Genomic DNA, 27,136 nt, shown 5'->3' with positions numbered 1-27,136 from the left:
AATAAACTTCCTTTTTCCTCAGATTTCATCCTAATATTTATGCATTTTTTACATTGTATTGTTGCATCTTTTGATTTTAAAGTGATTTATAGAATAATACTGATAATAAACATTTTTGCACGAGCTTTTATGTCTGAGTCGTGGTTTGTGCCACCAGCACAAAATGAGAAAATGCAGAAGCAGTGTGTGAAAAACTGAAGAAAGTGGGGGTACTTCCTGATTTACGGCGCATTTACGGAGAAAAGCAACAGTTCATTCGTTCCCGTTAGAATCTGTGATGCTTTATGAGTGCAAATTCCCTCTTTCTTTTCATTTCTGGAGCAGAATTTGCCCAAAACTTTGTGCTGGTTTGCAGAAAATCTGCACTGTTTAGCAGGAAGTTAGACGACTAAATAACTGTTTCTCCAGTTTCTATTATAACATTATCAGGGAAACTGAAACTTTCTGTGCAGGCAGCTTGAAATTAATCTCAAAAGTATTAAAGCGCTGATGCTATGGGAAGGTTTTCTTAGAGATAGAGGGAAAAGATTCACTCCTATCAGCAGGGTGGACTGGAATGGACCCAGAACATGCAGCCGGGTGACTTTAATCAAACAGAACTTTATATGTATGTGGGATCAGGATCGATCACTTCTGGCTTCCAAAGCAGAGCTGAAGCACAGCAGAGAGGAAGCTGGAAGGTTGTGGGTTTGATGCAGACGTGCAGTGTTCGCTCATGTGTTTTTCTCTAATTGTTTGGTCAGAATTGGTCCTTTTGTGCTGCCCATTTTGAGCCAAAGTGTGATTACATTAGAGCTACTAATGTGTTTCGTTACCTTTTTGCACTGTTTCTAATCTTATTCTTAAAAATGTGTTCAATAAACTTCCTTTTTCCTCAGATTTCATCCTAATATTTATGCATTTTTTACATTGTATTGTTGCATCTTTCGATTTTAAAGTGATTTATAGAATAATACTGATAATAAACATTTTTGCACGAGCTTTTATGTCTGAGTCGTGGTTTGTGCCACCAGCACAAAATGAGAAAATGCAGAAGCAGTGTGTGAAAAACTGAAGAAAGTGGGGGTACTTCCTGATTTACGGCGCATTTACGGAGTAAAGCAACAGTTCATTCATTCCCGTTAGAATCTGTGATGCTTTATGAGTGCAAATTCCCTCTTTCTTTTCATTTCTGGAGCAGAATTTGCCACTTCTGGCTTCCAAAGCAGAGCTGAAGCACAGCAGAGAGGAACCTGGAAGCCCTTTCCAGTCACATTTAGGACATTTGAAAGGTCATGAATCTCTACTCTGACGTTACCGTAAAGAGTCATAATCTGTAATTTATAAAGAAAGCTTCTTATGTGAAACTAATTTGAATCAAAGAAATTAAATGGAAAAAAAACCTTTATTAATTAGTCATCCTGATTCTCAGCATCTCATATTCAGTTATAAAAATGCTTCAGCAGCTATTTAAACAGCCTTCATTCTGTACTTTTATCCATTGTCACCAACGTAAATACATTTGAAATATAATCCTGCAGCAGATAAAACTTCATTAGGATCAGGAAAGGATGTTAAAAGTGATTCTGTGGGCCATTGCAAAAGATCTAATAATATAACAGACTTTGGTGTGCATTCAGCACAGATTTGACAAGCTTTCAGATCAGAATCTTGCACGGAGCCTGGCTTCAAAGGTTTCTTCTTGGCTTGTGAACAACCACGGTGGCGACTCCTTTCACATCCCTCAGCTGCTCAGAGTCAAAGTCCACCAGGAGCTTCCTCAGCCCTTTTCGATTCGGTGTGAAGGACAACTTGACCGACACCTTCTTCTGCGGAGCAACATCATAACTGGCAAGAGAAAGGAACTGTTAAGGAACAGTGTTCCCGTCAAAATGACCTCGGCTCAGCTCAGAAATGTGTGAAAATCAAAGATTATTTGGATTTTTGGACTCCCAGCTCTTACTTTACAGGGATCTGAGCAGCAGACAGCAGGCCGGCCCCCTCCACGGTGAACACCCCCCCCTTCAGAGGGGCTGGCAGAGGGTTGGTGAAGGAGATGTGGGCTGTCACTTTGTCCCCTTTGGTGACCTTCCCTGGAATCTGATGAAAAAGCAGACGTCTCGGTTTAAAATAACACATTTTATGGGACAAACTCAAATAAAACTCCAATGAATCTGATGAAAAAGCAGACGTCTCGGTTTAAAATAACACATTTTATGGGACAAACTCCAATTAATTTCCCTCTTTCTGATGCTTTTTACATCATAATCTCTGCTTTGCTGCAGCTTTGATGAAAAGATTCATATTAATGCACATCCACGAGCTCGAAGGATGAGGAGTGTGGTCCCACCTGTATGAGGAGCTCAGGCATTCTCAGGGGGATGGTAACAGCAGCCATGACAGCTTCTGCAGTCTCTTGAACCTCAACGAGGGCCTTCATGCTGATCAGATGATGCTCAGAGATACATTTGGCGTAGTCCTCATAGCGCAGATGCAGCACTTCTTTGTGTGCTGAATACACACAACACAAAGCAGTTCATAAAGCTACGATTATTGGAGGAAAAGTGCAGTAAGACACCAGCTGTGCAGCTGACTTTCTGTGAGACGCTGACCTTGGTGAGCTGGCACTGTCACGTTAATCATCTGCCTCTTGCACTCCCCCCGGTGGAGAGAGTTGTAAGTTACAGCCATGGCCACCATGTTCAGCTGAACTTGAACATCTTTATACGAATAATTCTGCAGCTGTGAACAGAGCAGATTCACCATTACTCAGAAAACAGCAGCTCCACATTCACTGGGAGGGAATTCATCAACCTGCATACCTTTAAAATGATATCAAAGTCTGTTCCGAATAGAGGATAATCATGCTTGACTCGAAGCCTGAGTCGCCCTGGTTCTGCACTCCCATTGGTCGGCTCGGTGACCCGGCGGCCCGCCTTCTCATACACTTCTCTCTCCTTCTCTGAGCCTGTGGAGAAAACAACGATCCAAGACTTTCAGGCTTCTTAGCATCAGTAAATGTGCCACACTGAGCTGGAAATGATCCCAATCCGGCCGCTCCTCCTGCTCTGCCCTCCGGCTGACCTTCAGGATGCTTGTAAAGCAGAGTCACGTCTTCTCTGACGTCGCCGTAAACACTTTTGGTGCTGATGTTCCTCCCCACGCTTCTCTGATCCACGCTGATCTGTAACCACAGCAGCCTTCGTCATCAGATCTGCTGAACTGGGTTAAAGGCGTCACCTTAAACTCCTGGAACAGCAGAGACAGCGAACACCTTCTCCCGCCGGCCGTCTGCTCGGACCCTCCAGTAGATGATGTCAGCGTTCACCTCAGCGAAGATAAACGCCGCGTCGTACTTGACTCCCAGATTTCCCTCCTTGATGGCCGTCACAGGACACGGGCCGCAGCGAAACTCACCTGAGGAGCAGATGTTGGTTCATTTTAAAGGCTTTGCTTCATCCTCAGAGAATCCACTCAGGGGCAGAAAGCAGCTGGTTTCAGCTGTAATCATTCAGTTTGATTATCAGCTTAAACCAGCTTCCATCCAACGTTCAGCTGTCAGGATCAAATGGATGGTGGCCAAAGAGTTAGAGGCGGGATGTGAGTTTAAAGGTTAAAGGTCAGGACGGTACCATCGCTCCGTTCCTGAGGGGTTGGGTCCAAAACCTGCCAGCCGTCATTCCCTTCTGGGAGGTCATCTCTCCTCATCCAGGACTCCACCCAGCAGTGGAAGTTCCTAAAAGCAGGAGGAGGGAAAAGACATCACAGAAGATGAAATAAGGTGAGGTCCTCTGCCGAATAATCAGGTGAGTGTGATCCTACCAGCTGCTGTCCTGCTTATCTGTGCTCTCAAAGTTCTGCAGGAAGTCTATGGAGAGGTTCCCGTCAACGTCATGGGCTGAAGAGAAGTTGGTGATGAGGCGAGTCGGGATTCCAAGGCAGCGCAGCACTAAGAGAAGATCACACATCAGACCGGTGGCTCTCTGAGTGTCTTTCATGCATCTTTTAAATCTGGCTCCTTCATGGGCCTCAGGCTCCTGCTCCTGCTCACAATGTTTGCATTTGATCTGAAGGGTTTCCAGTACCGGACCCTTGGAGCGACACGCTGTAAAGCAGAGTGGTTCTGATGGACTGCAGTTCCTCAGGGGAACCGCTGAGCTATCCTCTGCAGCAGCAGGACCAGGGAGAGTCTCACCTGTGCAGGCGACAGCAGCAAACACCCAGCACTGGCCATATCTAACAGCTCTGGTGCCAGCCTGGCTCCACTCTCGGAGGATCGGCACGCTGCCGGTCCATCGGTGCGGTGCGACTCCATCAGAGTACGGTGGCTGCCAGCGCCCAGCTAACACCCCCCTGTCGCCATTAGCGTTCACCTGCACAGGTGGAGGAGAGGCTTGAGACGTTTGTGTTAAAGACTCAAGTTGTTACAGCTGCTTTCATGAACTTCAAACTGCTGTTAAACTGCTGTTAAACTGCTGTTAAACTGCTGTTAAACTGCTGTTAAACTGCTGTTAAACTGCTGTTAAACTGCTGTCATTAAACTGCTGTTAAACTGCTGTTAAACTGCTGTTAAACTGCTGTTAAACTGCTGCTAAACTGCTGTTAAACTGCTGTTAAACTGCTGTTAAACTGCTGTTAAACTGCTGTTAAACTGCTGTTAAACTGCTGTTAAACTGCTGTTAAACTGCTGTCATTAAACTGCTGTTAAACTGCTGTTAAACTGCTGTTAAACTGCTGTTAAACTGCTGCTAAACTGCTGTTAAACTGCTGTTAAACTGCTGTTAAACTGCTGTTAAACTGCTGTTAAACTGTTGTTAAACTGCTGTCATTAAACTGCTGTTAAACTGCTGTCATTAAACTGCTGTTAAACTGCTGTTAAACTGCTGTTAAACTGCTGTTAAACTGCTGCTAAACTGCTGTTAAACTGCTGTTAAACTGCTGTCATTAAACTGCTGTTAAACTGCTGTTAAACTGCTGTCATTAAACTGCTGTTAAACTGCTGTTAAACTGCTGTTAAACTGCTGTTAAACTGCTGTTAAACTGCTGTTAAACTGCTGTTAAACTGTCATTAAACTGCTGTTAAAGTGCTGTTAAACTGTCATTAAACTGCTGTTAAACTGCCGTTAAACTGCTGTTAAACTGCTGTTATACTGCTGTTAAACTGCTGTTAAACTGCTGTCATTAAACTGCTGTTAAACTGCTGTTAAACTGCTGTTAAACTGCTGTTAAACTGCTGTTAAACTGCTGTCATTAAACTGCTGTTAAACTGCTGTTAAACTGCTGTTAAACTGTTGTTAAACTGCTGTCATTAAACTGCTGTTAAACTGCTGTTAAACTGCTGTCATTAAACTGCTGTTAAACTGCTGTTAAACTGCTGTTAAACTGCTGTTAAACTGCTGTTAAACTGCTGTCATTAAACTGCTGTTAAACTGCTGTTAAACTGCTGTCAAACTGCTGTTAAACTGCTGTTAAACTGCTGTTAAACTGATGTTAAACTGCTGTCATTAAACTGCTGTTAAACTGCTGTCATTAAACTGCTGTTAAACTGCTGTTAAACTGCTGTTAAACTGCTGTCATTAAACTGCTGTCATTAAACTGCTGTTAAACTGCTGTTAAACTGCTGTTAAACTGCTGTTAAACTGCTGTTAAACTGTTGTTAAACTGCTGTTAAACTGCTGTCATTAAACTGCTGTTAAACTGCTGTTAAACTGCTGTTAAACTGCTGTCATTAAACTGCTGTTAAACTGTCATTAAACTGCTGTTAAACTGCTGTTAAACGGCTATTAAATTGCTGTTAAACTGCTGTTATACTGCTGTTAAACTGCTGTTAAACTGCTGTTAAACTGCTGTCATTAAACTGCTGTTAAACTGCTGTTAAACTGCTGTTAAACTGCTGTTAAACTGCTGTTAAACTGCTGTTAAACTGCTGTTAAACTGTCATTAAACTGCTGTTAAACTGCTGTTAAACTGTCATTAAACTGCTGTTAAACTGTCATTAAACTGCTGTTAAACTGCTGTTAAACGGCCATTAAATTGCTGTTAAACTGCTGTTAAACTGATGTTAAACTGCTGTCATTAAACTGCTGTTAAACTGCTGTTAAACTGCTGTTAAACTGCTGTCATTAAACTGCTGTTAAACTGCTGTTAAACTGCTGTTAAACTGCTGTTAAACTGTTGTTAAACTGCTGTTAAACTGCTGTTAAACTGCTGTTAAACTGCTGTTAAACTGCTGTTAAACTGCTGTCATTAAACTGCTGTTAAACTGCTGTTAAACTGCTGTCATTAAACTGCTGTCATTAAACTGCTGTTAAACTGCTGTTAAACTGTCATTAAACTGCCGTTAAACTGCTGCTAAACTGCTGTTAAACTCCTGTTAAACTGCTGTTAAACTGCTGTTAAACTGCTGTTAAACTGTTGTTAAACTGCTGTTAAACTGTCATTAAACTGCTGTTAAACTGCTGTTAAACTGCTGTTAAACTGTCATTAAACAGCCGTTAAACTGCTGCTAAACTGCTGTTAAACTGCTGTTAAACTGTCATTAAACTGCTGTTAAACTGCTGTCAAACTGCTGTTAAACTGCTGTTAAACTGCTGTTAAACTGTCATTAAACTGCTGTCAAACTGCTGTTAAACTGCTGTTAAACTGCTGTTAAACTGCTGTCATTAAACTGCTGTTAAACTGCTGTCATTAAACTGCTGTTAAACTGCTGTTAAACTGCTGTTAAACTGCTGTCATTAAACTGCTGTTAAACTGCTGTTAAACTGCTGTCATTAAACTGCTGTCATTAAACTGCTGTTAAACTGCTGTTAAACTGTCATTAAACTGCTGTCAAACTGCTGTCATTAAACTGCTGTTAAACTGCTGTTAAACTGCTGTTAAACTGCTGTCATTAAACTGCTGTTAAACTGCTGTCATTAAACTGCTGTTAAACTGCTGTTAAACTGCTGTTAAACTGCTGTCATTAAACTGCTGTTAAACTGCTGTTAAACTGCTGTCATTAAACTGCTGTCATTAAACTGCTGTTAAACTGCTGTTAAACTGTCATTAAACTGCCGTTAAACTGCTGCTAAACTGCTGTTAAACTCCTGTTAAACTGCTGTTAAACTGCTGTTAAACTGCTGTTAAACTGTTGTTAAACTGCTGTTAAACTGTCATTAAACTGCTGTTAAACTGCTGTTAAACTGCTGTTAAACTGTCATTAAACAGCCGTTAAACTGCTGCTAAACTGCTGTTAAACTGCTGTTAAACTGTCATTAAACTGCTGTTAAACTGCTGTCAAACTGCTGTTAAACTGCTGTTAAACTGCTGTTAAACTGTCATTAAACTGCTGTCAAACTGCTGTCATTAAACTGCTGTTAAACTGCTGTTAAACTGCTGTTAAACTGCTGTTAAACTGCTGTTAAACTGCTGTCATTAAACTGCTGTTAAACTGCTGTTAAACTGCTGTTAAACTGCTGTTAAACTGCTGTTAAACTGCTGCTAAACTGCTGTTAAACTGCTGTTAAACCATGGCTGTGATCGTCCTGCTGACGTAAACCGGGTCAGATCTGCGCTCCACGTCCATCTTTGAGTTCTTCAGAGCATCTTCGGAGTTGTCCAGGACTTCAAAACAGATGTCCATCACAAAGTCCTCAAACTGAGAGACAGAATCAAGAAGGGAAAGCGTTAAAGAACAGGTTGGATGTTGAGCTTTTTGCAGCAAACAGATGGTTTATCATGGTTGTTTCCCACTGGTTGACCTGTGTGGATGTGAGCGTCACATCTCTTCCTGTCTCTCTGCACAGTCCTTCTAAAACAGCACATTATGGTGAAAGAGCGACATCCACTTGGGCCAATGGACATAACCTCAGATTCTGTTTGACCTTTGGACCCATGTGCACCAGACTGGACTGAATTACATTTGATGTTTTTCATGGTTTTGGTGCCATCTAAGGGACTTGTTCCAGACCCAAAGACATCCACCAAGATTTATGGCAGTTAGCTCAAAGGTCTGTGAGTAATGGACCATTTTCTTCTGAGCGTTTGGCTTTGCTTTGATCAGATTATGGTTCAGAATGAGCTCCAGATCAGGAGGACCAGCGGTGAGGAAAGTCCATTCTGCAGCTTTTTGTCGACTCTATCTGAGGCGTGTTTGAAGCCCTCTGAGGGTCGGCTTTAAGAAGCTTTTGGTCTGAAGACAACATGCTTCATGATGACTGAAACAAAGCTCAATAAGTTGAGGCCATTTTCATGTTAAGCCCCAGAAAAAAGGGTTCAAATGGGAGGAAATCACCAAAAGTTGTCTTGAGATCATGCAGCAAATAAGAAATGTCTCTATTTGTGCTATTTGTGACATTATGTGAAGCAAAGCCATCTTCAGTCGTGACCATTTCTACCCTGAGCTCCTGACTGTGGCGTATTTTTAGAAAAGACTGAGCATCTATAGAAAAAACAACCAGGTGATGTGATTTTCCTGTATTTCAGGTGATGGATTGGATTCTGCTGGCAGTTTGTCTTCCTGTCTGTCCTCCAGCGAGCTGTGAAGGGAGGAGCTCTTGTTTGTGTGGTCTGGTTACATTCTGACACGCCTTCAGTTATCAGGCCCCTAAAAGCAGAATGGGAGGCAGAGCCTTCAGTTATCAGGCCCCTAAAAGCAGAATGGGAGGCAGAGCCTTCAGTTATCAGGCCCCTAAAAGCAGAATGGGAGGCAGGGCCTTCAGTTATCAGGCCCCTAAAAGCAGAATGGGAGGCAGAGCCTTCAGTTATCAGGCCCCTAAAAGCAGAATGGGAGGCAGAGCCTTCAGTTATCAGGCCCCTAAAAGCAGAATGGGAGGCAGAGCCTTCAGTTATCAGGCCCCTAAAAGCAGAATGGGAGGCAGAGCCTTCAGTTATCAGGCCCCTAAAAGCAGAATGGGAGGCAGAGCCTTCAGTTATCAGGCCCCTAAAAGCAGAATGGGAGGCAGAGCCTTCAGTTATCAGGCCCCTAAAAGCAGAATGGGAGGCAGAGCCTTCAGTTATCAGGCCCCTCTCTGTGGAACCAGCTGCCAGTAAATGTCCAGGAGGTTTTTTCCTGGTTCTGGTTCTGCCAGAGGTTTCTTCCTGGTTCTGCCAGAGGTTTCTTCCTGGTTCTGGTTCTGCCAGAGGTTTCTTCCTGGTTCCGCCAGAGGTTTCTTCCTGGTTCTGGTTCTGCCAGAGGTTTCTTCCTGAGTCTGGTTCTGCCAGAGGTTTCTTCCTGGTTCTGGTTCTGCCAGAGGTTTCTTCCTGGTTCTGCCAGAGGTTTCTTCCTGGTTCTGGTTCTGCCAGAGGTTCCTTCCTGGTTCTGGTTCTTCCAGAGGTTTCCTCCTGGTTCTGGTTCTGCCAGAGGTTTCTTCCTGGTTCTGGTTCTGCCAGAGGTTTCTTCCTGTTAAAGGGAGTCGTTCCTTTCCACAGTCCCTCAGGCTCAGGACGGGAGATTGGACTGAAGACAAGTTTCGGTCCAATCTGTTGGTTTCCTTAGCTCGGATATTATTTTTGAATTGGCTCCATATGAATTAATTGGATTATAATTCCAATGAATTGAATTCCAATTGGCTTGAATTGGACTTTATTATTTAAGTGCCTTGAGATGACATTTGTTGTAATCTGGCGCTTTATAAATAAAGCTGAATTGAATTGAATTGAGTTAAATGCTACCTGGCCATAATTCCAGGGAGTGCTGCTGATGTGATCCCAGGTCCCCGTGTAAATGAGTCCATCTTCATTCATGATGTACTCCGGGAGCAGACTCTCATCAGGCAGGTGCACCGCATCACCTGAGAGACGCACACAGACACACAAACCACCAAAAGAAGCATTGAACACACATGGAAATCCCTGCTTTTGTGCCCCCGATGCTCACAACAACAAACAGCATCAGATCTGAAGCAGCTGGTGAGAATTCCTCCGGTTCCTGAAGGCCTCACACGAGCTGCATGAAGCAGCCGGGGGATGAGGAGCTTCATGTTTCAGGGGATGATTCCCGTCTGAGAGGAAGCGTCGGAGCGTCCCACACACACTCAGCCGGGCTGATCTGTGGCGGCCATGTTGTGCTGTTCACAGCTTCATCATGAGAGGAGCTGCAGGTGAGAGCAGGAGCCCAGCTCCTTCTGGTTTTCAGGGTGAAATGTGTTTAAATTGGAATGAATGTGTGAGAAAAACATGCAGCGGCTGCTGCTGAGTGAACAGAAACATCTGATGTGAAACTCTACAGAGTCAAAGTGTCCAGAGCTGCAGGAGAAAGTTAAACAGTTGAGTTTGTGACTGAATCAGAGCGGTTGGAGGAAGCTGAGTACAGCTCCATCTTTACCTTTGCACCAAGGGTTAAACAGCAGGTGGAAGCTGATTTCATCCTTTTTAGCCACCATCTGTCCGTCAGGTGACATCACCAGCACAGCCAGGCGGTATTGGCCGATGGCGGCGTCTGCTGGACTGTGCAGAGTCAGCAGCAACTCATCCTGGGCCCCCTGCTGGTTAAACCACCACCTGTTTCCGGCTCCACGCTCTCCCTGGAGCTTGATCACCACCTCGTCTCTTTTACCTGAAGGAACAGAAAGAGTCTGGATGAGAATCAGAAAACTCAACAGGAAAAGAGAAGCAGCAGGTCTTGGAGAGAATTTTGTGCTCCGTGAATGAATAAATTAATAAAATACAGAAATTAATTATTGTTTCCAGGTCTGATTCAGACCTCATTTCTTTATATTTGATATAAAAACATGAAATAAATGATATAAAACAGAGATATCCTACTTTTAACCTTCAACTACTGCTGTTTAAGATTTTTTATCCTACTTTTAACCTTCAACTACTGCTGTTTAAGATTTTTTATCCTACTTTTAACCTTCAACTACTACTGTTTAAGATTTTTTATCCTACTTTTAACCTTCAACTACTACTGTTTAAGATTTTTTATCCTACTTTTAACCTTCAACTACTACTGTTTAAGATTTTTTATCCTACTTTTAACCTTCAACTCCTACTGCTTAAGAGTTTTTATCCTACTTTTAACCTTCAACTACTACTGTTTAAGATTTTTTATCCTACTTTTAACCTTCAACTACTAGTGTTTAAGATTTTTTATCCTAATTTTAACCTTCAACTACTACTGTTTAAGATTTTTTATCCTAATTTTAACCTTCAACTACTACTGTTTAAGATTTTTTATCCTACTTTTAACCTTCAACTACTACTGTTTAAGATTTTTTATCCTACTTTTAACCTTCAACTGCTACTGTTTAAGATTTTTTATCCTACTTTTAACCTTCAACTGCTACTGTTTAAGATTTTTTATCCTACTTTTAACCTTCAACTACTGCTGTTTAAGATTTTTTATCCTACTTTTAACCTTCAACTACTACTGTTTAAGATTTTTTATCCTACTTTTAACCTTCAACTACTGCTGTTTAAGATTTTTTATCCTACTTTTAACCTTCAACTACTGCTGTTTAAGATTTTTTATCCTACTTTTAACCTTCAACTACTACTGTTTAAGATTTTTTATCCTACTTTTAACCTTCAACTACTGCTGTTTAAGATTTTTTATCCTACTTTTAACCTTCAACTACTACTGTTTAAGATTTTTTATCCTACTTTTAACCTTCAACTACTACTGTTTAAGATTTTTTATCCTACTTTTAACCTTCAACTACTACTGTTTAAGATTTTTTATCCTACTTTTAACCTTCAACTACTACTGTTTAAGATTTTTTATCCTACTTTTAACCTTCAACTCCTACTGCTTAAGAGTTTTTATCCTACTTTTAACCTTCAACTACTACTGTTTAAGATTTTTTATCCTACTTTTAACCTTCAACTACTGCTGTTTAAGATTTTTTATCCTACTTTTAACCTTCAACTCCTACTGTTTAAGATTTTTTATCCTACTTTTAACCTTCAACTACTGCTGTTTAAGATTTTTTATCCTACTTTTAACCTTCAACTACTGCTGTTTAAGATTTTTTATCCTACTTTTAACCTTCAACTACTGCTGTTTAAGATTTTTTATCCTACTTTTAACCTTCAACTACTGCTGTTTAAGATTTTTTATCCTACTTTTAACCTTCAACTACTACTGTTTAAGATTTTTTATCCTACTTTTAACCTTCAACTACTACTGTTTAAGATTTTTTATCCTACTTTTAACCTTCAACTACTACTGTTTAAGATTTTTTATCCTACTTTTAACCTTCAACTACTACTGTTTAAGATTTTTTATCCTACTTTTAACCTTCAACTACTACTGTTTAAGATTTTTTATCCTACTTTTAACCTTCAACTACTGCTGTTTAAGATTTTTTATCCTACTTTTAACCTTCAACTACTACTGTTTAAGATTTTTTATCCTACTTTTAACCTTCAACTACTACTGTTTAAGATTTTTTATCCTACTTTTAACCTTCAACTACTGCTGTTTAAGATTTTTTATCCTACTTTTAACCTTCAACTACTACTGTTTAAGATTTTTTATCCTACTTTTAACCTTCAACTACTGCTGTTTAAGATTTTTTATCCTACTTTTAACCTTCAACTCCTACTGTTTAAGATTTTTTATCCTACTTTTAACCTTCAACTACTACTGTTTAAGATTTTTTATCCTACTTTTAACCTTCAACTACTACTGTTTAAGATTTTTTATCCTACTTTTAACCTTCAACTCCTACTGCTTAAGAGTTTTTATCCTACTTTTAACCTTCAACTACTACTGTTTAAGATTTTTTATCCTACTTTTAACCTTCAACTACTGCTGTTTAAGATTTTTTATCCTACTTTTAACCTTCAACTCCTACTGTTTAAGATTTTTTATCCTACTTTTAACCTTCAACTACTGCTGTTTAAGATTTTTTATCCTACTTTTAACCTTCAACTACTGCTGTTTAAGATTTTTTATCCTACTTTTAACCTTCAACTACTACTGTTTAAGATTTTTTATCCTACTTTTAACCTTCAACTACTACTGTTTAAGATTTTTTATCCTACTTTTAACCTTCAACTACTGCTGTTTAAGATTTTTTATCCTACTTTTAACCTTCAACTACTACTGTTTAAGATTTTTTATCCTACTTTTAACCTTCAACTACTGCTGTTTAAGATTTTTTATCCTACTTTTAACCTTCAACTACTGCTGTTTAAGATTTTTTATCCTACTTTTAACCTTCAACTACTACTGTTTAAGATTTTTTATCCTACTTTTAACCTTCAACTACTGCTGTTTAAGATTTTTTATCCTACTTTTAACCTTCAACTACTACTGTTTAAGATTTTTTATCCTACTTTTAACCTTCAACTACTGCTGTTTAAGATTTTTTATCCTACTTTTAACCTTCAACTACTGCTGTTTAAGATTTTTTATCCTACTTTTAACCTTCAACTACTACTGTTTAAGATTTTTTATCCTACTTTTAACCTTCAACTCCTACTGTTTAAGATTTTTTATCCTACTTTTAACCTTCAACTACTACTGTTTAAGATTTTTTATCCTACTTTTAACCTTCAACTACTACTGTTTAAGATTTTTTATCCTACTTTTAACCTTCAACTCCTACTGCTTAAGAGTTTTTATCCTACTTTTAACCTTCAACTACTACTGTTTAAGATTTTTTATCCTACTTTTAACCTTCAACTACTGCTGTTTAAGATTTTTTATCCTACTTTTAACCTTCAACTCCTACTGTTTAAGATTTTTTATCCTACTTTTAACCTTCAACTACTGCTGTTTAAGATTTTTTATCCTACTTTTAACCTTCAACTCCTACTGTTTAAGATTTTTTATCCTACTTTTAACCTTCAACTACTACTGTTTAAGATTTTTTATCCTACTTTTAACCTTCAACTACTACTGTTTAAGATTTTTTATCCTACTTTTAACCTTCAACTACTGCTGTTTAAGATTTTTTATCCTACTTTTAACCTTCAACTACTGCTGTTTAAGATTTTTTATCCTACTTTTAACCTTCAACTACTACTGTTTAAGATTTTTTATCCTACTTTTAACCTTCAACTACTACTGTTTAAGATTTTTTATCCTACTTTTAACCTTCAACTACTACTGTTTAAGATTTTTTATCCTACTTTTAACCTTCAACTACTACTGTTTAAGATTTTTTATCCTACTTTTAACCTTCAACTACTACTGTTTAAGATTTTTTATCCTACTTTTAACCTTCAACTACTACTGTTTAAGATTTTTTATCCTACTTTTAACCTTCAACTACTGCTGTTTAAGATTTTTTATCCTACTTTTAACCTTCAACTACTACTGTTTAAGATTTTTTATCCTACTTTTAACCTTCAACTACTACTGTTTAAGATTTTTTATCCTAATTTTAACCTTCAACTACTACTGTTTAAGATTTTTTATCCTACTTTTAACCTTCAACTACTACTGTTTAAGATTTTTTATCCTACTTTTAACCTTCAACTACTACTGTTTAAGATTTTTTATCCTACTTTTAACCTTCAACTACTGCTGTTTAAGATTTTTTATCCTACTTTTAACCTTCAACTACTGCTGTTTAAGATTTTTTTATCCTACTTTTAACCTTCAACTACTACTGTTTAAGATTTTTTATCCTAATTTTAACCTTCAACTACTGTTTAAGATTTTTTATCCTACTTTTAACCTTCAACTACTACTGTTTAAGATTTTTTATCCTACTTTTAACCTTCAACTACTACTGTTTAAGATTTTTTATCCTACTTTTAACCTTCAACTACTGCTGTTTAAGATTTTTTATCCTACTTTTAACCTTCAACTACTGCTGTTTAAGATTTTTTATCCTACTTTTAACCTTCAACTACTACTGTTTAAGATTTTTTATCCTACTTTTAACCTTCAACTACTACTGTTTAAGATTTTTTATCCTACTTTTAACCTTCAACTACTACTGTTTAAGATTTTTTATCCTACTTTTAACCTTCAACTACTGCTGTTTAAGATTTTTTATCCTACTTTTAACATTCAACTACTACTGTTTAAGATTTTTTATCCTACTTTTAACCTTCAACTACTACTGTTTAAGATTTTTTATCCTACTTTTAACCTTCAACTACTGCTGTTTAAGATTTTTTATCCTACTTTTAACCTTCAACTACTACTGTTTAAGATTTTTTATCCTACTTTTAACCTTCAACTACTACTGTTTAAGATTTTTTATCCTACTTTTAACCTTCAACTACTACTGTTTAAGATTTTTTATCCTACTTTTAACCTTCAACTACTACTGTTAAGATTTTTTATCCTACTTTTAACCTTCAACTACTACTGTTTAAGATTTTTTATCCTACTTTTAACCTTCAACTACTGCTGTTTTAAGATTTTTTATCCTACTTTTAACCTTCAACTACTACTGTTTAAGATTTTTTATCCTACTTTTAACCTTCAACTACTGCTGTTTAAGATTTTTTATCCTACTTTTAACCTTCAACTACTACTGTTTAAGTTTTTTTATCCTAATTTTAACCTTCAACTACTACTGTTTAAGATTTTTTATCCTACTTTTAACCTTCAACTACTACTGTTTAAGATTTTTTATCCTACTTTTAACCTTCAACTACTACTGTTTAAGATTTTTTATCCTACTTTTAACCTTCAACTACTGCTGTTTAAGATTTTTTATCCTACTTTTAACCCTTTCAACTACTACTGTTTAAGATTTTTTATCCTACTTTTAACCTTCAACTACTACTGTTTAAGATTTTTTATCCTACTTTTAACCTTCAACTACTGCTGTTTAAGATTTTTATCCTACTTTTAAACCTTCAACTACTACTGTTTAAGATTTTTTATCCTACTTTTTAACCTTCAACTACTGCTGTTTAAGATTTTTTATCCTACTTTTAACCTTCAACTACTACTGTTTAAGATTTTTTATCCTACTTTTAAACCTTCAACTACTACTGTTTAAGATTTTTTATCCTACTTTTAACCTTCAACTACTACTGTTTAAGATTTTTTATCCTACTTTTAACCTTCAACTACTGCTGTTTAAGATTTTTTATCCTACTTTTAACCTTCAACTACTACTGTTTAAGATTTTTTATCCTACTTTTAACCTTCAACTACTACTGTTTAAGATTTTTATCCTACTTTTAACCTTCAACTACTGCTGTTTAAGATTTTTTATCCTACTTTTAACCTTCAACTACTGCTGTTTAAGATTTTTTATCCTACTTTTAACCTTCAACTACTACTGTTTAAGATTTTTTATCCTACTTTTAACCTTCAACTACTACTGTTTAAGATTTTTTATCCTACTTTTAACCTTCAACTACTGCTGTTTAAGATTTTTTTATCCTACTTTTAACCTTCAACTCCTACTGTTTAAGATTTTTTATCCTACTTTTAACCTTCAACTACTGCTGTTTAAGATTTTTTTATCCTACTTTTAACCTTCAACTACTACTGTTTAAGATTTTTTATCCTACTTTTAACCTTCAACTACTACTGTTTAAGATTTTTTATCCTACTTTTAACCTTCAACTACTACTGTTTAAGATTTTTTATCCTACTTTTAACCTTCAACTACTGCTGTTTAAGATTTTTTATCCTAATTTTAACCTTCAAACTACTACTGTTTAAGATTTTTTATCCTACTTTTAACCTTCAACTACTACTGTTTAAGATTTTTTATCCTACTTTTAACCTTCAACTACTGCTGTTTAAGATTTTTTATCCTACTTTTAACCTTCAACTACTACTGTTTAAGATTTTTTATCCTAATTTTAACCTTCAACTACTACTGTTAAGATTTTTAGTCCTACTTTTAACCTTCAACTACTACTGTTTAAGATTTTTTATCCTACTTTTAACCTTCAACTACTACTGTTTAAGATTTTTTATCCTACTTTTAACCTTCAACTACTACTGTTTAAGATTTTTTATCCTACTTTTAACCTTCAACTACTGCTGTTTAAGATTTTTTATCCTACTTTTAACCTTCAACTACTACTGTTTAAGATTTTTTATCCTACTTTTAACCTTCAACTACTACTGTTTAAGATTTTTTATCCTACTTTTAACCTTCAACTACTACTGTTTAAGATTTTTTATCCTAACTTTTAACCTTCAACTACTACTGTTTAAGATTTTTTATCCTACTTTTAACCTTCAACTACTACTGTTTAAGATTTTTTATCCTACTTTTTAACCTTCAACTACTGCTGTTTAAGATTTTTTATCCTACTTTTAACCTTCAACTACTACTGTTTTAAGATTTTTTATCCTACTTTTAACCTTCAACTACTACTGTTTAAGATTTTTTTATCCTACTTTTAACCTTCAACTACTACTGTTTAAGATTTTTTATCCTACTTTTAACCTTCAACTACTGCTGTTTAAGATTTTTTATCCTACTTTTAAACCTTCAACTCCTACTGTTTAAGATTTTTTATCCTACTTTGAACCTTCAACTACTACTGTTTAAGATTTTTTATCCTACTTTTAACCTTCAACTACTGCTGTTTAAGATTTTTTATCCTACTTTTAACCTTCAACTCCTACTGTTTAAGATTTTTTATCCTACTTTGAACCTTCAACTACTACTGTTTAAGATTTTTTATCCTACTTTAACCTTCAACTACTGCTGTATAAGATTTTTTATCCTACTTTTAACCTTCAACTACTACTGTTTAAGATTTTTTATCCTACTTTTAACCTTCAACTACTGCTGTTTTAAGATTTTTCATCCTACTTTTAACCTTCAACTACTAGTGTTTAAGAGTTTTTATCCTACTTTTAACCTTCAACTACTGCTGTTTAAGATTTTTTTATCCTACTTTTAACCTTCAACTACTACTGTTTAAGATTTTTTATCCTACTTTTAACCTTCAACTACTGCTGTTTAAGATTTTTTATCCTACTTTTAACCTTCAACTACTGCTGTTTAAGATTTTTTATCCTACTTTTAACCTTCAACTACTACTGTTTAAGATTTTTTATCCTACTTTTAACCTTCAACTACTGCTGTTTAAGATTTTTTATCCTACTTTTAACCTTCAACTCCTACTGCTTAAGAGTTTTTATCCTACTTTTAACCTTCAACTACTACTGTTTAAGATTTTTTATCCTACTTTTAACCTTCAACTCCTACTGCTTAAGAGTTTTTATCCTACTTTTAACCTTCAACTACTGCTGTTTAAGATTTTTTATCCTACTTTTAACCTTCAACTACTACTGTTTAAGATTTTTTATCCTACTTTTAACCTTCAACTACTAGTGTTTAAGATTTTTTATCCTACTTTTAACCTTAAACTACTACTGTTTAAGATTTTTTATCCTACTTTTAACCTTCAACTACTACTGTTTAAGATTTTTTATCCTACTTTTAACCTTCAACTCCTACTGCTTAAGAGTTTTTATCCTACTTTTAACCTTCAACTATTACTGTTTAAGATTTTTTATCCTACTTTTAACCTTCAACTCCTACTGCTTAAGAGTTTTTATCCTACTTTTAACCTTCAACTACTACTGTTTAAGATTTTTATCCTACTTTTAACCTTCAACTACTACTGTTTAAGATTTTTTATCCTACTTTTAACCTTCAACTGCTACTGTTTAAGATTTTTTATCCTACTTTTAACCTTCAACTGCTACTGTTTAAGATTTTTTATCCTACTTTTAACCTTCAACTACTACTGTTTAAGATTTTTTATCCTACTTTTAACCTTCAACTGCTACTGTTTAAGATTTTTTATCCTACTTTTAACCTTCAACTACTACTGTTTAAGATTTTTTATCCTACTTTTAACCTTCAACTACTACTGTTTAAGATTTTTTATCCTACTTTTAACCTTCAACTCCTACTGTTTAAGATTTTTTATCCTACTTTTAACCTTCAACTACTACTGTTTAAGATTTTTTATCCTACTTTTAACCTTCAACTACTGCTGTTTAAGATTTTTTATCCTACTTTTAACCTTCAACTACTACTGTTTAAGATTTTTTATCCTACTTTTAACCTTCAACTACTGCTGTTTAAGATTTTTTATCCTACTTTTAACCTTCAACTACTACTGTTTAAGATTTTTTATACTACTTTTAACCTTCAACTACTACTGTTTAAGATTTTTTATCCTACTTTTAACCTTCAACTACTACTGTTTAAGATTTTTTATCCTACTTTTAACCTTCAACTACTACTGTTTAAGATTTTTTATCCTACTTTTAACCTTCAACTCCTACTGTTTAAGATTTTTTATCCTACTTTTAACCTTCAACTACTGCTGTTTAAGATTTTTTATCCTACTTTTAACCTTCAACTACTACTGTTTAAGATTTTTTATCCTACTTTTAACCTTCAACTACTACTGTTTAAGATTTTTTATCCTACTTTTAACCTTCAACTACTACTGTTTAAGATTTTTTATCCTACTTTTAACCTTCAACTACTGCTGTTTAAGATTTTTTTATCCTACTTTTAACCTTCAACTACTACTGTTTAAGATTTTTTATCCTACTTTTAACCTTCAACTGCTACTGTTTAAGATTTTTTATCCTACTTTTAACCTTCAACTACTACGGTTTAAGATTTTTTATCCTACTTTTAACCTTCAACTACTACTGTTTAAGATTTTTTATCCTACTTTTAACCTTCAACTCCTACTGTTTAAGATTGTTTATCCTACTTTTAACCTTCAACTCCTGCTGTTTAAGATTTTTTATCCTACTTTTAACCTTCAACTACTGCTGTTTAAGATTTTTTATCCTACTTTTAACCTTCAACTACTGCTGTTTAAGATTTTTTATCCTACTTTTAACCTTCAACTACTACTGTTTAAGATTTTTTATCCTACTTTTAACCTTCAACTACTAGTGTTTAAGATTTTTTATCCTACTTTTAACCTTCAACTACTACAGTTTAAGATTTTTTATCCTACTTTTAACCTTCAACTACTACTGTTTAAGATTTTTTATCCTACTTTTAACCTTCAACTACTACTGTTTAAGATTTTTTATCCTACTTTTAACCTTCAACTACTGCTGTTTAAGATTTTTTATCCTACTTTTAACCTTCAACTACTACTGTTTAAGATTTTTTATCCTACTTTTAACCTTCAACTACTACTGTTTAAGATTTTTTATCCTACTTTTAACCTTCAACTGCTGCTGTTTAAGATTTTTTATCCTACTTTTAACCTTCAACTACTGCTGTTTAAGATTTTTTATCCTACTTTTAACCTTCAACTGCTACTGTTTAAGATTTTTTATCCTACTTTTAACCTTCAACTACTGCTGTTTAAGATTTTTTATCCTACTTTTAACCTTCAACTACTGCTGTTTAAGATTTTTTATCCTACTTTTAACCTTCAACTACTACTGTTTAAGATTTTTTATCCTACTTTTAACCTTCAACTACTGCTGTTTAAGATTTTTTATCCTACTTTTAACCTTCAACTACTACTGTTTAAGATTTTTTATCCTACTTTTAACCTTCAACTGCTACTGTTTAAGATTTTTTATCCTACTTTTAACCTTCAACTACTACTGTTTAAGATTTTTTATCCTACTTTTAACCTTCAACTCCTACTGTTTAAGATTTTTTATCCTACTTTTAACCTTCAACTCCTACTGTTTAAGATTTTTTATCCTACTTTTAACCTTCAACTACTGCTGTTTAAGATTTTTTATCCTACTTTTAACCTTCAACTACTGCTGTTTAAGATTTTTTATCCTACTTTTAACCTTCAACTACTGCTGTTTAAGATTTTTTATCCTACTTTTAACCTTCAACTGCTACTGTTTAAGATTTTTTATCCTACTTTTAACCTTCAACTGCTACTGTTTAAGATTTTTTATCCTACTTTTAACCTTCAACTACTACTGTTTAAGATTTTTTATCCTACTTTTAACCTTCAACTACTGCTGTTTAAGATTTTTTATCCTACTTTTAACCTTCAACTACTGCTGTTTAAGATTTTTTATCCTACTTTTAACCTTCAACTACTGCTGTTTAAGATTTTTTATCCTACTTTTAACCTTCAACTGCTACTGTTTAAGATTTTTTATCCTACTTTTAACCTTCAACTGCTACTGTTTAAGATTTTTTATCCTACTTTTAACCTTCAACTGCTACTGTTTAAGATTTTTTATCCTACTTTTAACCTTCAACTACTACTGTTTAAGATTTTTTATCCTACTTTTAACCTTCAACTCCTACTGTTTAAGATTTTTTATCCTACTTTTAACCTTCAACTACTACTTTTTAAGATTTTTTATCCTACTTTTAACCTTCAACTACTGCTGTTTAAGATTTTTTATCCTACTTTTAACCTTCAACTACTACTGTTTAAGATTTTTTATCCTACTTTTAACCTTCAACTACTACTGTTTAAGATTTTTTATCCTACTTTTAACCTTCAACTACTACTGTTTCAGATTTTTTATCCTACTTTTAACCTTCAACTACTACTGTTTAAGATTTTTTATCCTACTTTTAACCTTCAACTACTGCTGTTTAAGATTTTTTATACTACTTTTAACCTTCAACTCCTACTGTTTAAGATTTTTTATCCTACTTTTAACATTCAACTACTGCTGTTTAAGATTTTTTATCCTACTTTTAACCTTCAACTACTACTGTTTAAGATTTTTTATACTACTTTTAACCTTCAACTCCTACTGTTTAAGATTTTTTATCCTACTTTTAACCTTCAACTACTGCTGTTTAAGATTTTTTATCCTACTTTTAACCTTCAACTACTACTGTTTAAGATTTTTTATCCTACTTTTAACCTTCAACTACTGCTGTTTAAGATTTTTTATCCTACTTTTAACCTTCAACTACTACTGTTTAAGATTTTTTATCCTACTTTTAACCTTCAACTACTTCTGTTTAAGATTTTTTATCCTACTTTTAACCTTCAACTACTACTGTTTAAGATTTTTTATCCTACTTTTAACCTTCAACTACTACTGTTTAAGATTTTTTATCCTACTTTTAACCTTCAACTACTACTGTTTAAGATTTTTTATCCTACTTTTAACCTTCAACTACTACTGTTTAAGATTTTTTATCCTACTTTTAACCTTCAACTACTACTGTTTAAGATTTTTTATCCTACTTTTAACCTTCAACTACTACTGTTTAAGATTCTTTATCCTACTTTTAACCTTCAACTACTACTGTTTAAGATTTTTTATCCTACTTTTAACCTTCAACTACTGCTGTTTAAGATTTTTTATCCTACTTTTAACCTTCAACTACTACTGTTTAAGATTTTTTATCCTACTTTTAACCTTCAACTACTACTGTTTAAGATTTTTTATCCTACTTTTAACCTTCAACTACTGCTGTTTAAGATTTTTTATCCTACTTTTAACCTTCAACTACTACTGTTTAAGATTTTTTATCCTACTTTTAACCTTCAACTCCTGCTGTTTAAGATTTTTTATCCTACTTTTAACCTTCAACTGCTGCTGTTTAAGATTTTTTATCCTACTTTTAACCTTCAACTACTACTGTTTAAGATTTTTTATCCTACTTTTAACCTTCAACTACTACTGTTTAAGATTTTTTATCCTACTTTTAACCTTCAACTGCTGCTGTTTAAGATTTTTTATCCTACTTTTAACCTTCAACTACTACTGTTTAAGATTTTTTATCCTACTTTTAACCTTCAACTACTACTGTTTAAGATTTTTTATCCTACTTTTAACATTCAACTACTACTGTTTAAGATTTTTTATCCTATTTTTAACCTTCAACTACTACTGTTTAAGATTTTTTATCCTACTTTTAACCTTCAACTCCTACTGTTTAAGATTTTTTATCCTACTTTTAACCTTCAACTACTACTGTTTAAGATTTTTTATCCTACTTTTAACCTTCAACTACTACTGTTTAAGATTTTTTATCCTACTTTTAACCTTCAACTACTGCTGTTTAAGATTTTTTATCCTACTTTTAACCTTCAACTACTGCTGTTTAAGATTTTTTATCCTACTTTTAACCTTCAACTGCTACTGTTTAAGATTTTTTATCCTACTTTTAACCTTCAACTACTGCTGTTTAAGATTTTTTATCCTACTTTTAACCTTCAACTACTACTGTTTAAGATTTTTTATCCTACTTTTAACCTTCAACTACTGCTGTTTAAGATTTTTTATCCTACTTTTAACCTTCAACTACTACTGTTTAAGATTTTTTATCCTACTTTTAACCTTCAACTACTAATGTTTAAGATTTTTTATCCTACTTTTAACCTTCAACTGCTACTGTTTAAGATTTTTTTATCCTACTTTTAACCTTCAACTACTACTGTTTAAGATTTTTTATCCTACTTTTAACCTTCAACTACTACTGTTTAAGATTTTTTATCCTACTTTTAACCTTCAACTACTAGTGTTTAAGATTTTTTATCCTACTTTTAACCTTCAACTACTACTGTTTAAGATTTTTTATCCTACTTTTAACCTTCAACTACTACTGTTTAAGATTTTTTATCCTACTTTTTACCTTCAACTACTACTGTTTAAGATTTTTTATCCTACTTTTAACCTTCAACTACTACTGTTTAAGATTTTTTATCCTACTTTTAACATTCAACTACTGCTGTTTAAGATTTTTTATCCTACTTTTAACCTTCAACTACTACTGTTTAAGATTTTTTATACTACTTTTAACCTTCAACTCCTACTGTTTAAGATTTTTTATCCTACTTTTAACCTTCAACTACTACTGTTTAAGATTTTTTATCCTACTTTTAACCTTCAACTACTACTGTTTAAGATTTTTTATCCTACTTTTAACCTTCAACTACTACTGTTTAAGATTTTTTATACTACTTTTAACCTTCAACTACTACTGTTTAAGATTTTTTTATCCTATTTTTAACATTCAACTACTGCTGTTTAAGATTTTTTATCCTACTTTTAACCTTCAACTACTGCTGTTTAAGATTTTTTATCCTACTTTTAACCTTCAACTACTACTGTTTAAGATTTTTTATCCTACTTTTAACCTTCAACTACTTCTGTTTAAGATTTTTTATCCTACTTTTAACCTTCAACTACTACTGTTTAAGATTTTTTATCCTACTTTTAACCTTCAACTACTACTGTTTAAGATTTTTTATCCTACTTTTAACCTTCAACTACTTCTGTTTAAGATTTTTTATCCTACTTTTAACCTTCAACTACTGCTGTTTAAGATTTTTTTATCCTACTTTTAACCTTCAACTACTGCTGTTTAAGATTTTTTATCCTACTTTTAACATTCAACTACTACTGTTTAAGATTTTTTATCCTATTTTTAACCTTCAACTACTGCTGTTTAAGATTTTTTATCCTACTTTTAACATTCAACTACTGCTGTTTAAGATTTTTTATCCTACTTTTAACCTTCAACTACTGCTGTTTAAGATTTTTTATCCTACTTTTAACCTTCAACTACTGCTGTTTAAGATTTTTTATCCTACTTTTAACATTCAACTACTGCTGTTTAAGATTTTTTATCCTACTTTTAACCTTCAACTACTGCTGTTTAAGATTTTTTATCCTACTTTTAACCTTCAACTACTACTGTTTAAGATTTTTTATCCTACTTTTAACCTTCAACTACTGCTGTTTAAGATTTTTTATCCTACTTTTAACCTTCAACTACTACTGTTTAAGATTTTTTATCCTACTTTTAACCTTCAACTACTACTGTTTAAGATTTTTTATCCTACTTTTAACCTTCAACTACTGCTGTTTAAGATTTTTTATCCTACTTTTAACCTTCAACTACTGCTGTTTAAGATTTTTTATCCTACTTTTAACCTTCAACTACTGCTGTTTAAGATTTTTTATCCTACTTTTAACCTTCAACTACTGCTGTTTAAGATTTTTTATCCTACTTTTAACCTTCAACTACTACTGTTTAAGATTTTTTATCCTACTTTTAACCTTCAACTACTGCTGTTTAAGATTTTTTATCCTACTTTTAACCTTCAACTACTGCTGTTTAAGATTTTTTATCCTACTTTTAACCTTCAACTACTGCTGTTTAAGATTTTTTATCTTACTTTTAACATTCAACTACTGCTGTTTAAGATTTTTTATCCTACTTTTAACCTTCAACTACTGCTGTTTAAGATTTTTTATCCTACTTTTAACCTTCAACTACTGCTGTTTAAGATTTTTTATCCTACTTTTAACCTTCAACTACTGCTGTTTAAGATTTTTTATCCTACTTTTAACCTTCAACTACTACTGTTTAAGATTTTTTATCCTACTTTTAACCTTCAACTACTGCTGTTTAAGATTTTTTATCCTACTTTTAACCTTCAACTACTACTGTTTAAGATTTTTTATCCTACTTTTAACCTTCAACTACTACTGTTTAAGATTTTTTATCCTACTTTTAACCTTCAACTACTGCTGTTTAAGATTTTTTATCCTACTTTTAACCTTCAACTACTACTGTTTAAGATTTTTTATCCTACTTTTAACCTTCAACTACTGCTGTTTAAGTATTGTTTAAGACTGATCTGTTTTCCTAAAGCCACAGCTGCAGTATCCAGAGTTAAACTGGACTCACCGAGGTGTAGAACCAGCTCCAGGTGGTGTTCGGGGGGCAGAGATTCGGAGCACGATGCAGTGATGGAGAAAGGATGACCTCGACGCACAATCAAGCGCTCCCGGTCGATCTCCCTGGTGCGGTGAGCCAAGTTGTTCTCATGACTTCTGAGATCAACAATCAAACCTGAAGCAAAGTTAAACAGTTAAATAGTTCTGTTATTAGAGGACCACACAGAGCCAAAAGTCCGGATATATTCACACTCACAATAAGCTGAACAACACTGATATTAAGCAGGAGGACTTACTGCTGTGGTTGGCCATTGATGAGGTTCCTTCAACTGTTTCAAGAGTCTTCTGCCACTCTGAATGTCTGATGTCAGACCCAGTCCTGAATTTATGCCGACTGACCGTCCCATCACTCCACCTCCCTCTGTGACATCACCCACCAACACCCACCAGCCCTCTGTGGGTGTAGCTGTGGTGAAAGGGACGAATCATGATGCCACAGCTGGAAAATGAACTCTAATTATAGGAAATCAGACAAGCTGTCACAAGGCAAGGCGAGTTTATTTGTATAGAACAAGGTGATTCAAAGTGCTTTACAGAGACATTAAAACAGAAGAAATAAAAAGCAGGATTTAAAAGAAAGAAATAGGAACAATAGATAAAATCAATAGTTAAAATATGATTCCGCTTATTCAAATGCAGCTGAAAATAGATGTTTCTTCAACTTGGACTTAAATCCTGAGAGTTTCAGCTGATCTGAGGCTTTCTGGGAGTTTGTTCCAGACATGTGGAGCATAGAAGCTGAATGCAGCTTCTCCAGGTCTGGTTCTGACTCTGGGAACTGATAAAGAACCGGATCCAGATGACCTGAGGGGTCTGGGAGGTTCATAGTGGGTCGGGAGGTCACTGATGCATTTTGGACCATTCAGAGCTTTATAGACCAGCATCAGAACTTTAAATTCTATCCTCTGATGGACCGGCAGCCGGTGGAAAGACCTCACAGCTGGACTGATGTGCTCCACTTCTTTTGTGAAAGTGTGGTTCAGGAAAATTAAGTGTTATAAAAGCAATACAAAATCAAGATTGGATCAATAGTCTGGATCCATTTCATGCTCTATGTTTTAAAACAAATCTTAAAATGTACTGTGAGCCAATATAAAGAGTATAAATCAGGAGAAATATAAACTCGCTTACTAGAATGTGTTAATGGTGACAGAGATGATGTAATTAAACCAGTAAAAACGTCATTAATGGTTTTTCTTCTGAACACGATGACACAAATCAGTGAAGAGACCCTATGTCGCAGTTTAGGGGAGTTTCTTATCTGAAAGAAACAGAAACGAAAGATTTTACATCTACAGGAGCCCCACAGGAGCCCTACAGGAGCCCCACAGGAGCCCTACAGGAGCCCCACAGGAGCCCTACAGGAGCCCCACAGGAGCCCAACAGGAGCTCTACAGGAGCCCCACAGGAGCCCAACAGGAGCCCCACTGGAGCCCTACAGGAGCCCTACAGGAGCCCTACAGGAGCCCTACAGGAGCCCCACAGGAGCCCCACAGGAGCCCTACAGGAGCCCTACAGGAGCCCCACAGGAGCCCTACAGGATCCTTACAGGAGCCCTACAGGATCCCTACAGGATCCCCACAGGAGCCCCACAGGAGC

The 27,136-nt window shown here is 34.8% G+C and overlaps 1 protein-coding gene across 1 annotated transcript; it reads right to left on the bottom strand.

Annotated features, from left to right (window-relative positions):
- Positions 1 to 1,667: 1,667 nt before the first annotated feature.
- On the bottom strand, positions 1,668 to 25,789 carry LOC140306753 (protein-glutamine gamma-glutamyltransferase 2-like). The gene is made up of 15 exons (XM_072385345.1): positions 25,774 to 25,789; positions 25,488 to 25,652; positions 10,283 to 10,513; positions 9,631 to 9,749; positions 7,487 to 7,615; positions 4,175 to 4,352; positions 3,802 to 3,928; positions 3,612 to 3,715; positions 3,254 to 3,396; positions 3,064 to 3,163; positions 2,802 to 2,947; positions 2,592 to 2,721; positions 2,330 to 2,490; positions 1,943 to 2,079; positions 1,668 to 1,827 (listed from the first exon to the last, which is right to left on the bottom strand). The coding sequence occupies exons 1-15, from the start codon at positions 25,787 to 25,789 to the stop codon at positions 1,668 to 1,670; spliced, it is 2,046 nt and encodes a 681-aa protein (XP_072241446.1).
- Between the last annotated feature and the right edge of the window lie 1,347 nt (positions 25,790 to 27,136).

Source organism: Leuresthes tenuis, unplaced genomic scaffold (assembly GCF_036924035.1).
Source record: "Leuresthes tenuis unplaced genomic scaffold, fLeuTen1.0.hap1 SCAF_5, whole genome shotgun sequence".
NCBI lineage: Eukaryota > Metazoa > Chordata > Actinopteri > Atheriniformes > Atherinopsidae > Leuresthes > Leuresthes tenuis.
The sequence above is the reverse complement of the archived record's forward strand: the minus strand, read 5'-3'. Positions and strand labels throughout refer to the sequence as shown.

Excerpts from the sequence above, each read along its gene's own strand:
- LOC140306753 (XM_072385345.1), bottom strand. Across the intron at positions 3,929-4,174 it reads TGCTGCTGTCGCCTGCACAG|TGCTGCGCTGCCTTGGAATC; the intron begins GTGAGACTCTCC and ends ATCTTCTCTTAG. Across the intron at positions 2,722-2,801 it reads ACTTTGATATCATTTTAAAG|CTGCAGAATTATTCGTATAA; the intron begins GTATGCAGGTTG and ends CTCTGTTCACAG.